Here is an 11650-nt window from a genome sequence, read left to right as displayed (position 1 = left end):
TTTCAAACATTAAATTCCTGTGTCATTGCAAGCTAGGACTGACAGAGTATTCCCCGTCAATATCCCTTTGACTTAATGTGGGTTTTTACACTCTCATTAAATCATATTTCTCAAGTTTCATCGATAAACCTGGAAACACTCTCTGCCAATTACATCAGCTATCGGAAATCCTTCTGCAATGTTATATATCCACCTGTTTGTATTATTTAAAGTCCAAACTAAACTTTCATTTCTTATACACCCTAAATCCAATGTCTGTTTAACCAGGGTATAGTTGAACGCAGAATGAATTATATTCAATATGATTTGCATCCAAACTCGTTCATGGTTCGCTGCTTTGAACCCGACAAATCACCCAAGACCATTGTCCCAGCTTCAGAGCTACAGTTTTATTAGGGTGCGGGTATTGTCCCATGTGATAAACACATAGTGGGACAATTGTCCAATCACGCCAAATATTCTGAGGGTCAGTTTGCTGACTTGTCGCTACCTAGTGTATTAAAGCCCCCCCCCCCCCCAAAAAAAAGAAAGTTTATAGCATATTCTGTAGGGATTGAGAAGAAATTCACATAAAATGTTGTACTTTCTTATCTTCACAGAAGTGGCTGTGTGCCGGTGGCAAAGGACTTAATGCCTTCCAAGGGAGACAATCGCCGGTCGGTGTGTCGGTCAGCGAGAAAAGTCAAGGTACAGGTGATTCCGCAGATTTCGCAATATTTCCGTATTTTAGTGTCTTTTCCCCTTTGATCCACTTTAACCTGTAAGCATATCAATGAAAAATAGAGAGAGAAAAAAAAAAGAGAATTGCCCATAGCTGTATCGCACAATGGTCTGTCGTCATTGTTCGTTGTTGTTTTTTTTCGTCTTTAATTCAGTCACTTGTTTACTCACCGTCTTCGTACGGTCTGTTTATCTACTGATCTATACCTATCTATCTGTCTATCTATCTGTCTATCTATCTATCTGTGTATCTATCTATCTATCTATCTATCTGTCTATCTATCTATCTATCTATTTATCTATCTGAGACCATCTAATTTTTTGCATTGTGTATAATATATGCACTGAATTGCCCTCTTTATGTTGTTTTTGTAAGCTTTTAGTGTATATCATGTAAATTAGATAATTGATCCTCCATTCCGACTCTGTATTCACCTGTCTTTCAATCAATCACTTCATTCATTTATTACGGTCAACCATCCATCCATCCATCCATCCATCCATCCATCCATCCACCCACCCATCCACCCACCCATCCAATCTGAATTTGATCTCACAACTTTCTTCTAGATACAGACGTATAATGATTAATCCTCCTGTAAAGTCACGCTTCGATAATCAACTTTGTTTCCAACGGAGGTTGACACAGTCCATCAAATCCCAGCGTTCAAGATTTGTTACATTTCATCTAATGATATCTAGATATTATGTTCATGTTTTCAAATCCTTCTTCATCAGAAGTCACGATATTCTTGGCACTATATACACAGACACAGCTCCCGCTTTCTCACACTATATGATTAAAGGGATGGTATAGTTTTGGTTGAGATGGGGCTCCAGGAACAGGAATTCAAAGAGTGATAAAAATTGGTTTTGAAATGGCCGAGATATCCAAAATCAAAGAGGTCCTAATACTAAAGATGGGACCCACTTTTTATTTGGGCCACTTTGTTTTACTTTATTTTTGGATGTCTAAGCTATTTCCAACACCAATTTCCATCAGTTGAACTTTGAATTCCTCTTAGAATTGTATGCTCTTTAATTTTTCAGAAGTGGTTTCTAATTATCTCGCAAAAAAAAGTTAAAATCTGAATCCCCAATCTCAACCAAAACTATGCCATCCCTTTTAATCATGAGATTCCTTATCTTTCTCCATCCCATCAGTAGGAGTTTACCACAAAGCAAGAAAGATATACCTTCATACCTGTTAAAGATGCACACTGGACGATTCTTTATGTACTTCACCAGTTTCCCATGATTAAGTTTGAACTTGAGTACCAGTAAATCTGATAAATCGCTACACGGGGAGGAAGTGGCATATAAAGCAGGCGGTTTTAAGCAGCATGCTCGTTTTGTTTGCATTCAATACACTTTTCTTCCTTTTTTTTTTCTTAATCCGCTAAACCCAGGTCCTCCACTCGCGGAGATTTCGTGTCGATTGTCCAGTGCATGTGTGTTTGTGTGTGAACATAAACTCCCGAATATCGCACATTATGCGCGGAGCCCGTGTAATTTGATACTTAGCGCTCAGCCAGTGTAAATTATTCCAGGTGAGTCTGAATGCGCGGGTGTTCATAGGTCGCAGGTAAAAGCACTGCGTTGAATATTCCATTTGCGACGCTTGTTCCGCTTGCTATCTGCGTTTGCAGAGCAACCCGTCAGTCAGTATCTGCCTGCTTCTACTAGCGCTAACAATCAGCGGCTACGCAGCAGCTGCGGTGCGTGGATGAAATCTAGCGCTGAATGAATGACATTATGTAAGAATATACCATAGATATTTTGACAAAAATTACTTGTATCATGATGTATTGTTTATACTCCTCGACTTGGCATAAAGCAGAAAGCAAATAAAACGATACAATAAAAATTGGTCATGTCTCGTCAATCAAATCAGCTTACATCTCCAGAACTTCTCTCATTATCCATCACTGGCGACGAGTTAACTTTACTCCTATAGTCCTATAAGTTATTACATGAACGCTGTCATCATGCGTTTCAATGTTTTGATTTGAAAGTATTCGTTCTTTTGTGTTCGTCAGAGTAAATGATACCTCTTTGGCTATAGGCCTATACATTGAATATCCAAAGACGACCAAGGTATTTTGTTTTTTGATGTCTCTAGGTAGAAAACATTCGTATCGTACTGTATGTTGTATTTTTCTCTCTGCTTAGGGTTAGCGATGACAATTTTGTAAAACGGGTTTCTTGATATTTGCTTTGTTTATGATAAACCATGTGCACGACGCAAGGTGGAACGCATGATGCAATGTTTGCTGTAGCAGCATCTCGACGGTTTAGAACGTAGACTAAGTATACTGCCATCCACTGTAATCGCTTCCTCCTGACTGGGAGAAAGAGGCAGAATTCATTCATAAAACAGGTGGTGAGATGGACTTGAATGTGAGAGGGGGCCGTGTAGGAGCGGCTGTGGAGTAGGGGTCGCGCGTGGGTCAGGGGATTCAAAAGAGGGGTGTGAGGCGTTTGGTATAGGGGTACACCTTGGGTAGGGGTAACGGGGTGGGGTGGGATTCTATTGGCAAGTCTGTACATGTTCGCTGAAAATGCGCGCAAAGATAAATGGACTGCCTGTTTTGGGTAAGCAAGCTCTATAAAATGTTGGTAGCCAATAGTTTGATTTTGACAGCACGTGGTTGTGCAGCTACATTTAGTACATTCTTTGTGAGACAGTGCGGTGCGGTGGAACGCATGAATACCTGGAGTGAAAATTTTCTCGAAACTGGATTAAAAAAAACAACGTTAATTAACCGATAAGGCGTGGTGTAACTTGATTTTGCGATCAACTTTTAACTGGAGCTAAAAGCTGCGTCGTGGTTCCTCATCGAAGGTTTATGATATCAGGTAAGATCACGTGCGTAGGCACTACATTATTGTATAGCACCTCATACAAATTTTAAAGATCGATAGCCTAGCAATTAGCAAAATCTATTGCAGTTTTCGAGTTGGCTTTTATATGCAATGCATAGCGTAAAAATGGAACTTACGAATGTATGGTAGTTGCTATCTTATTCTTGCGCTGTTATGTGCGTCTTCGCTCGACCCCTGTCATTGAACATCTGAACATGCATGGCATCCGTTAGGGATATGCTTGCTATTCATTGATTAAATGTCGTAATATTGCCGGACAAGAGCTGTCAGCGTCATTTTGGTCTGAAAATAACAAGTAGGCCTACATATTGGTCAATACATCTGGCTTACGAAGTCTATTGCCTCCGCTCCGGATCCGGTTCATGGGTTAATTCGGTTGAGATGGGGCTTGAGGTTTCCAACTTTTTTGATGATGATTTTTAAAAAGGCACCTTTTTAAAAATAGATTTATTTGCCTTCGTGTGCTCATGATCCGTAATCGCTTCTTGTTTGTCTCTATTCGTATTATATGCGTTGGTAAATTTACTCAAATATTTACCCTGCCCTGCTTATCTGCATAAACGACGATGCGTGCCTTGTTCTTTCTTTGAGTTACATTTTGCTATCAGATGAGTAAACTTTGACTATGTCATGTATGTTTTGTATGCAATTGTATGGTGGAGGGAGGGGGCATTTGCATGTTTTGTTTTTGTGAGGTTTGCAACTTCAAAAGAAATCGAATGCATAGCCTAGATCCTCCAGAAGAAAATGCGTCTGTCAAATTGTTCGAAATTGTTTCTTTCATTTTTCTACACGGATTGCCGTGGTGTATACAAATTTTGCTTATTGAAATCTTGGGTATTTTTTCCCTCGATGGCCCCTTCCACGAATGATGAGTGCTGCGAATATCTTTTTTTTCTATCATTTTTGTCTTTACATCTTGTTTTCTTTCCTGGTTGTACAGTGTCTTAACTCGTTTATTTGCATGTTTATGTTCCGATAAATATGGTTTTGAACTGCTTTGTTTTGCTGTCTTAAAGGGACATTCCAGACGGTTTTCATAATTTCACATCATGTAGTACAAAAATGGACAACTCACTGTATAGATTTTGGAATTTATTGTGGTTTTTGAGCAGAGAAACAATACTTTAAAAACCTTAAACAAATTACACTGAACAAGGATGATGACATAGAAGGTTCACATATTTCAGAAATGATAGCAGTGTAATTCCATAACAATACCGCTTGCTTGCGAGTTCACCTGTGTATAATCTATGCATGTCTTCTTCTTTTGTTCTGCTTCCTTGAGCCCCAACTCATGCATTCTTATTATGGTGACTCTGCAATGCCATCATCCTTGTTCATTGCAATTTGTTTTATTTTTTGAAAACATTCTTATTCTTCATCCCAATTATTACAAATTCTGAAACTCTGTCCTCAGTATAACTAATTCATAGTTGTACAAATGTACAAATCTGAGAATCACCCGGAGGTCTCCTTTAAGTCTTGTTGGCCTTGTGTCACAGCCGTCACGTTCAACTTCAAGACGGTGCCGATGGCCAATAAACTGTACTGAAAAGCTTCCAACTTGAAAAGCAAGGGGACGTGGTATGTTTGTCCAGGGAGGTGGGAAGAGACCTCTTCCCACCATGACCTCCCTGGCCTGGTTTGTCCGAAAGGACTGTCCACAGCCACAATACCATCTCCTGGGAGAAAAAGAGAAAATTAAATATATGATCTGTAAAAATGGCTAGAAAGTGGGAATGTTCCTATAATCAAGACGGCGAAAGACACCTGCCGCAAGGCTTCCCATGGTCGATCGAAGCTCGTTGTACATCAAGAAAAGTGCTAGTGGCTCTGCATGAAGCCAGATATACGAGGCGGGTAGGCATGAAGCTCCTTGGCAGTACCTCCTTGGTTGAAACAAGGAGTTATCAGTTCCCACCTCCCTGGTTGAAATCAGGGAGGTATACTCTCACCTCCCAGGTTGAGATAAAACAAAAATCCCGTCTGGACGAGCTCGAGGGAGTCACACAAAGGAGAACTCCGTTGTTATTGTCCTCTTTTATGTCTGGACACAGAAGACGGTCAAGTAAGGTCACGACGTTGATGACCTCTATGACCCCCCTCTTTTTTTTATCTTCGCGGCGAGGAATGTGGCACAGATAAGGATGGTATAGAAACTCGATCTTATGATGGAGTAATCGCACTGCCTACACAGCATCGTAAGACATGAAAGTATTTGACCCTTTTGAACATGTGTATGATTCCATCTTTACATTTGGTATCTTGTCGATATTTTGAAATCTCTTCGATTTATGTATGTATATGTTCACTTGTTTCATTTCGCAACGTGTTCGATACTCATCTACTGATGCCAGTAGGATAATATTTCCTCGATTGCCCAATAGTTTCACCAAGGAGGTATGCTCATACCTCATTGGTTTCGCTTACGAAGTTAGGACTGTTCAGCAATCAAATCCGGAAATTTTTGACCTTTCATGTTTTCTCCTACATCTCTTCTCTCTCAATTCAGACCATGAGAGCGCACCACCAACCAACTCCTGCTAGTTGTGTTACCACCAGTTCTGGGAAAATGGAACGAATTGATAGAAGTCTGCGAGAGCTGGCCCAACTTCTAGGATTACAAGTAAGCAGACTTTTAAACTTCAATAACTTTACCAATTAGTCCTGTTTGGGTGTGTATATATAGTGGTAAACAATTGATACGATTTCTACCCTTTTACACAAGGTGACACATTTGAAAAAACCATTGTAGACTGAATAATATTCTAATATTCTATATATTATATAGAATGTTTACTTAGAGAGATATAGCCTATAGAGTATCATTCTATGCATGTAGGGGCTGTTTACTGACAAGGGGCAATTTTCGACGGTATAAACCGAGTTTTACCTTTATTTTATGCCAGTCACCAAGAGTCTTATCTCGTCTGTTTGTTTGTTTGTTTGTTTTTGTTTATTTGTTTGTTCTACATTTTTGATGTCATGTCATCATTTGTTTTTTTCGTTCGTGTTCTTTCGATTGTTTTTAACTGCTTAAATTACTCGAACGAAATTTGCAATAACACAACTTCACGGAAGCACCAGCCTATAAACGAATGAGTAGATCACGCAGTCACAAAATTCATTTCCCCGAGGTTCCCATGTACTTCCTTAAATAATTGACTCATTCCTACATTCAGAATATTGTGTCTGCTATATAGCTATATATCCCGCTCATGCTTTGGCTTTGACTTTATAGATTCAATTCTAGACGATTTTGTCCTCGTACTTGTGAATCTCGAAAATATAATCAATCGAGTTCAGTAAAGTTCCCTGCAAGGTAACGCTTTGACTGACTCGTGAAAATTGTAAAGTTACATAAATTAATGTTCATCATCTTTTATTCAACCGTATGATAAGTAACTCGACACTCCCGATTCAGACGGTTCTCTCTGTTCGCGGACTTTTGAGGGCAATCGGAATTTGAGCTTAGAAATCGAACATTGCAAGTAGTTTTGCTGATATTTAACCGTTGCTTGAGGCATCCAGAGAAACGAAATGGGGGGTATATAGTCACGGCTTTGTCGTCTTCTCCAATCAGTTTCCGCCACGCTGTTTCGATAGAATGCTGCATTAATTTTTATATCTGCCCGCGGTTTGAGCGATCGTGTGGAGGCGATAACGCCTTATCAGAACACTTGAAAATACCTCGTATACTATGCATTTTAGGCCTAGGCCTACATCTTTCTGCGCATGATATGCGTGGTTGGGGGCTATGCCCATATATGGACCATGTACGGACAACCTGTTAGACGCTTTGGTATCTAGACGAGATGAGATTCCACCCTTGTGTTGGTAGACACGCATGTTAGAAGGAATAAAACAACAGCAACAGAAATAGTCGAACAAAAAATAAAAAACACAACCGAACGACTGATACATATTTATGATATCTTTGCATGAAGACGGGAGATAAGGCGATCGAATGGATTCAATTGATATCGCTTGTTATGCGAACTGACAAGCAAGGAAATCTGGTCTTTAGTTGCCCGGCGGTGACTACGGGCTAAAAAGAAGAAGTCTCTAAAGGTTTTTTCTTTGATTCTTTACTTTATGGGGAAAGGGGGGGGGGGGATGGTTGGGGGAGAGAATGTTGATCTTGGACTTGTGGATTCCTCATTTGGTTTCTGGGTACAAAATACACTACAGTATTTATCAGAATTCACAGGAAATTCTCTCGACAACTATTGGCACCAGAAAATACTTTTCGGTAGGCCTATATACCCAACCCACTGTCTGCAGGCAACGGAAAAGTTGAAGCAATAACAGTCTCTTCAAAGATTGGCGGCAGATCATATTATTTTTTAATATTATTTTTTTTTGGTATACACTCCTAGACTTTATGATTATGATGCACAACTTTTTTTTTCTGTCACTGATCGATACTTTATTCATTTTCAAAAAAATACCTACTGCGTCCTGCTACTGCCTACTGTAAACACACCAATTTTGAATATTTTTCATCGTATAATCAGAAATTGAGACTATTCGTTTTCTTGTATGTAGGCCCCCCTATACAAATTATATTCAAGCAAATAAAGAGACAAAATGGATAGATCGAAAACATCAATTGTAATTGTTCACTATGAGGGTACGCTATGCATGTGGCATTTTACGGTCTGGCTGTATTTTACGAGTCAAATTTCTTTCCTATGGATGTTTCAGTTTCATATGACTGCTTGGTGTGTATTTGTTGGAAATCTTGGTTAGTCGTCTAGGTATACTTAGGTATGCTCTCATGATCTCATTATGTAGACGAATGAAGGTCATTGCTGTGAGTTGGATGCCATTCCTGTAACACAATTTACTAAACTCTTAGGGAGTAATTCATAGCATAACGATGACAACTTGCCATAATGAGCTGGATGTTTTATTTTATTGTATGTTTTTATTCACTAAAGTACAAAGGTTGTAACTAGAGAATACCCACACATAAGCGATCGTACAGTGTAATATGACGACTGAACAGATTTTTTTTTTTTTTTTTTTTTTTAAAAGAATGATACTGGTATATGTATGCGCGTATTTATGTGCTGAGTCAACATAGAATCGCCGATTTCTTTAACTGAGTTCAGTTCCTTAACACATTTTGCGTATGAAGTTTTCCTTTTTATGGAATGTTGGCAACCATTGTTGTTGGTAACGAAATAAATGGTTAGAATTCATGAATTCGCTTTTGATGAAAGATTAGAAAAAAAACTGTACGTACATTGTACTTCACACCACACGTGCTCGACATTCTCCAATAATTTTGCGTGAGAGTCAGTTTTTTGAGAGCTCTTTCAATTCACCGAATGGAAATATATATTTTTCTTATATGCCGAGCTTTGCCTTTCCCCCTCGACAGAGATATTACTTTAATGACTATATCTTTAGAAACCTAACAGGAGCTTGTGAAGTGGCGTGAAAGTCGCGTTTGTAAGAAATGCCCTCACCGAATGTGCTTCCGTATTGCGGATCCTCCTCCGTTTGCAAATTGATAAGATCCTATGACAAATGTGTTGAACCTGATGTGTATCCGGTGTGATATATTATGAAGTATACAACACGAATATGTATTGCATTCAAGCATCCTTAATGCGTCCTGGATAGACTGCTCTTAAAGGTATACTTACCATTTGCAGAAGAAAACAAAAAACCCAGCATTAGTAGTGCCTTAAAATAGTTCCAAAATGTGAGTTTTGGATAGAAACAACCACTGTAAAAAATTGAATCCGTGTAATCAATGTTAAGTATTGTTAAATAGACAAAATGTGAATAATAGTTATAATAAAAATGTTACCAGACTAAACCGTCTACAGTTATGGTTTAATGAGAAAAATACCGATATCTCCTTATATTTTAGGCTTTAGTGCAAAAATTTTATATGGGAAGATGTTTTGTGATACAACAATCGTACACATATGCATCAAATGTGATATCTTTATCATTCTTTTTTAAGTCACTGTTCCAAAAGGTAAACAGAACCGTTAATGTGTCTCTGGAGCAGGATTAATGACTTGATGATGAGAATCAACGAAAGTAGTCCTTCTCACTTTTTTTTTTGGACATGTTATCTTTTTCGTAGGTTTTACCAGAAAGGAGAGCAATCACGTGGTTCTTTTTTTTTCTTCCTCCTTCGTTCATTTGTAGCCAGACCTCGTTGTAGCAAAATTTACATGGTGGATATCATTCGATTTTTTTTTTTTTTTTTTTTTTTGCTGTATAAAAATTCTCACATTAATGAATGTTGTACAATTCAAACATAAATTTGCCCTCTTTTGATGGAAAATGTGTAAATAGTCCTATCAAGAACTTGCCCGGAATATCAACAGCTTGTATGATAACATTCGACATGACATTCAACTTCAGAAAAAAAAAATCCCGAACAAGATATATAATTTGCTTGGTACAAGGCCCCCCCCCCCCCCAAAAAAAAAAGAGTAAATAAATAAAGAACTCGAACAATCAATCGCAGCACACATGTACTCACAAATTGGGTGAGATAGACATAGGACGAATAATTAAAGATCCAAGTAGAGACAGTTTTTTGATCTTGGACTAATTTGGACACTGCTGGCATTTTGATACAGCAGGGAGGATGCCACAGTCAGAAGTTTGGAAACAATTTTTTTTCGCATTCTGCATTGGGATGGTGTTCTCGATAATTTGAGGTCCATCACAGCCGCGGTGTGGCGGATATCGTGCGTGATCACAATGTTCCTAGCATGGAAGAGAAACGATGAGTAGTTTCTGCGTGTCCCTGGCTCCCCTGAGCATTAGTAGCTTTGAGTTGGCCCCACTATTGTGGTGATCCACATGACACCGGCTTGATGGTTCCCCCCATTCATACGGAACCCATCCGCCACAGACCCTGCACCTGCTCCAAGCTCTTGGGTCGAGTGGCGTAACAAAGGGCAGACATCATCATGTGTCAGCACCGAAGACGACAGAATGACTGAAATAAACATTTAATTTTCACTTTTCAATCCGCAGAACGTAACAGAACATGCATGTAAGCAGTATTTTGACAAGAAGCAGCTTTCTCTCTCGCTGTCTTTACTTTTGGATACATCGATATTTCCTCTTTGCCGATGCAGATGCAAAAGTCTGTGACGCAAGTGAAACAAAATCCGGAGATATTCTACCACAGCTGCGTGTAATATCATACTGCGTGTGACTCCGGACTTTACCGTTGTCGAACGTCACTATACAATTTGCTCGTTTGTGGAATGAAGGGGGGGGGGGGGGGGGGGAGGTGGGAGAGATGGGGGGGGGGGAGGGACAAGCAAAGGTAAAGGCGCATGAATTGCGTGACACGTGCGATCGACTGTGTGTCTATTATCCTAGCGGTCAAAGGTCATGATCTTTGTGATTTACAGTTGGAGCAAGGGTTTGGGTAAGCAAACATACGGCCTCACCGTTCAACATTTCCATCATGTCGCATTTTGGTCGCCGCTGACTCCATGAAGCTAGATCAGAGCTTTTGCAGGTAAACGGAGTGACGCGATGTAATATGCTTTCTACCACCTGCTCAGCGATCTTTCGTAATTGGCAATGATTTCCGAGAATTGAAAAAATCCTCGTCACCTCTCTCGATTCTTTTAGTCTGCATCTTTACCATGTTACTACAAGCAAGGAAGTATACTAGTAGTAGTACCTCCTTGCTGCAAGTGAGACTCTTAAAAGTACAATGTATAAGATGTTCAAGTGGCGGTAATGTCCCATTACCTTTTATTACATCATGCCCGTTTCTAGTCACGGTCATCACGGTTCTACCAAGGAGGTACTAGCCTCCTTGGTTCTACTACAGTTGTAGTAGAAATGCGGGGGATCTTGGTTTGCTCTCTAAAATGTATCATCGATGATGCTTCACCACTCGAGCGGGAATGTCCCATAATGTTACGAGAATGTAGGCCTATCAGATCATCCGCACTAATGCTGTCTCGTCACTCACCTCTCTACCTGTTCACCCTGTTTACATTACTGCTGATATTTTTTTTTTTCGTTTTCTACGGTC

The 11650-nt window shown here is 39.5% G+C and overlaps 1 protein-coding gene across 1 annotated transcript in view; it reads left to right on the top strand.

Annotated features, from left to right (window-relative positions):
• Positions 1-627: 627 nt before the first annotated feature.
• The window catches only part of LOC139723962 (uncharacterized), a 29180-nt gene continuing 18157 nt past the window's right edge, over positions 628-11650 (top strand). The window contains exons 1-2 of the mRNA XM_071635165.1: positions 628-693; positions 6122-6235. Of these exons, the coding sequence (XP_071491266.1) occupies positions 631-693; positions 6122-6235 (177 nt within the window). The 5' untranslated portion in view covers positions 628-630. The remainder of the gene's footprint in view (positions 694-6121; positions 6236-11650) is intronic.

This window comes from Diadema antillarum, unplaced genomic scaffold (genome assembly GCF_040938485.1).
Source record: "Diadema antillarum isolate AM-2024a unplaced genomic scaffold, OU_Dant_1.0 scf00000015, whole genome shotgun sequence".
Lineage (NCBI taxonomy): Eukaryota > Metazoa > Echinodermata > Echinoidea > Diadematoida > Diadematidae > Diadema > Diadema antillarum.
This window is presented reverse-complemented; position numbering and strand designations above follow the sequence as displayed.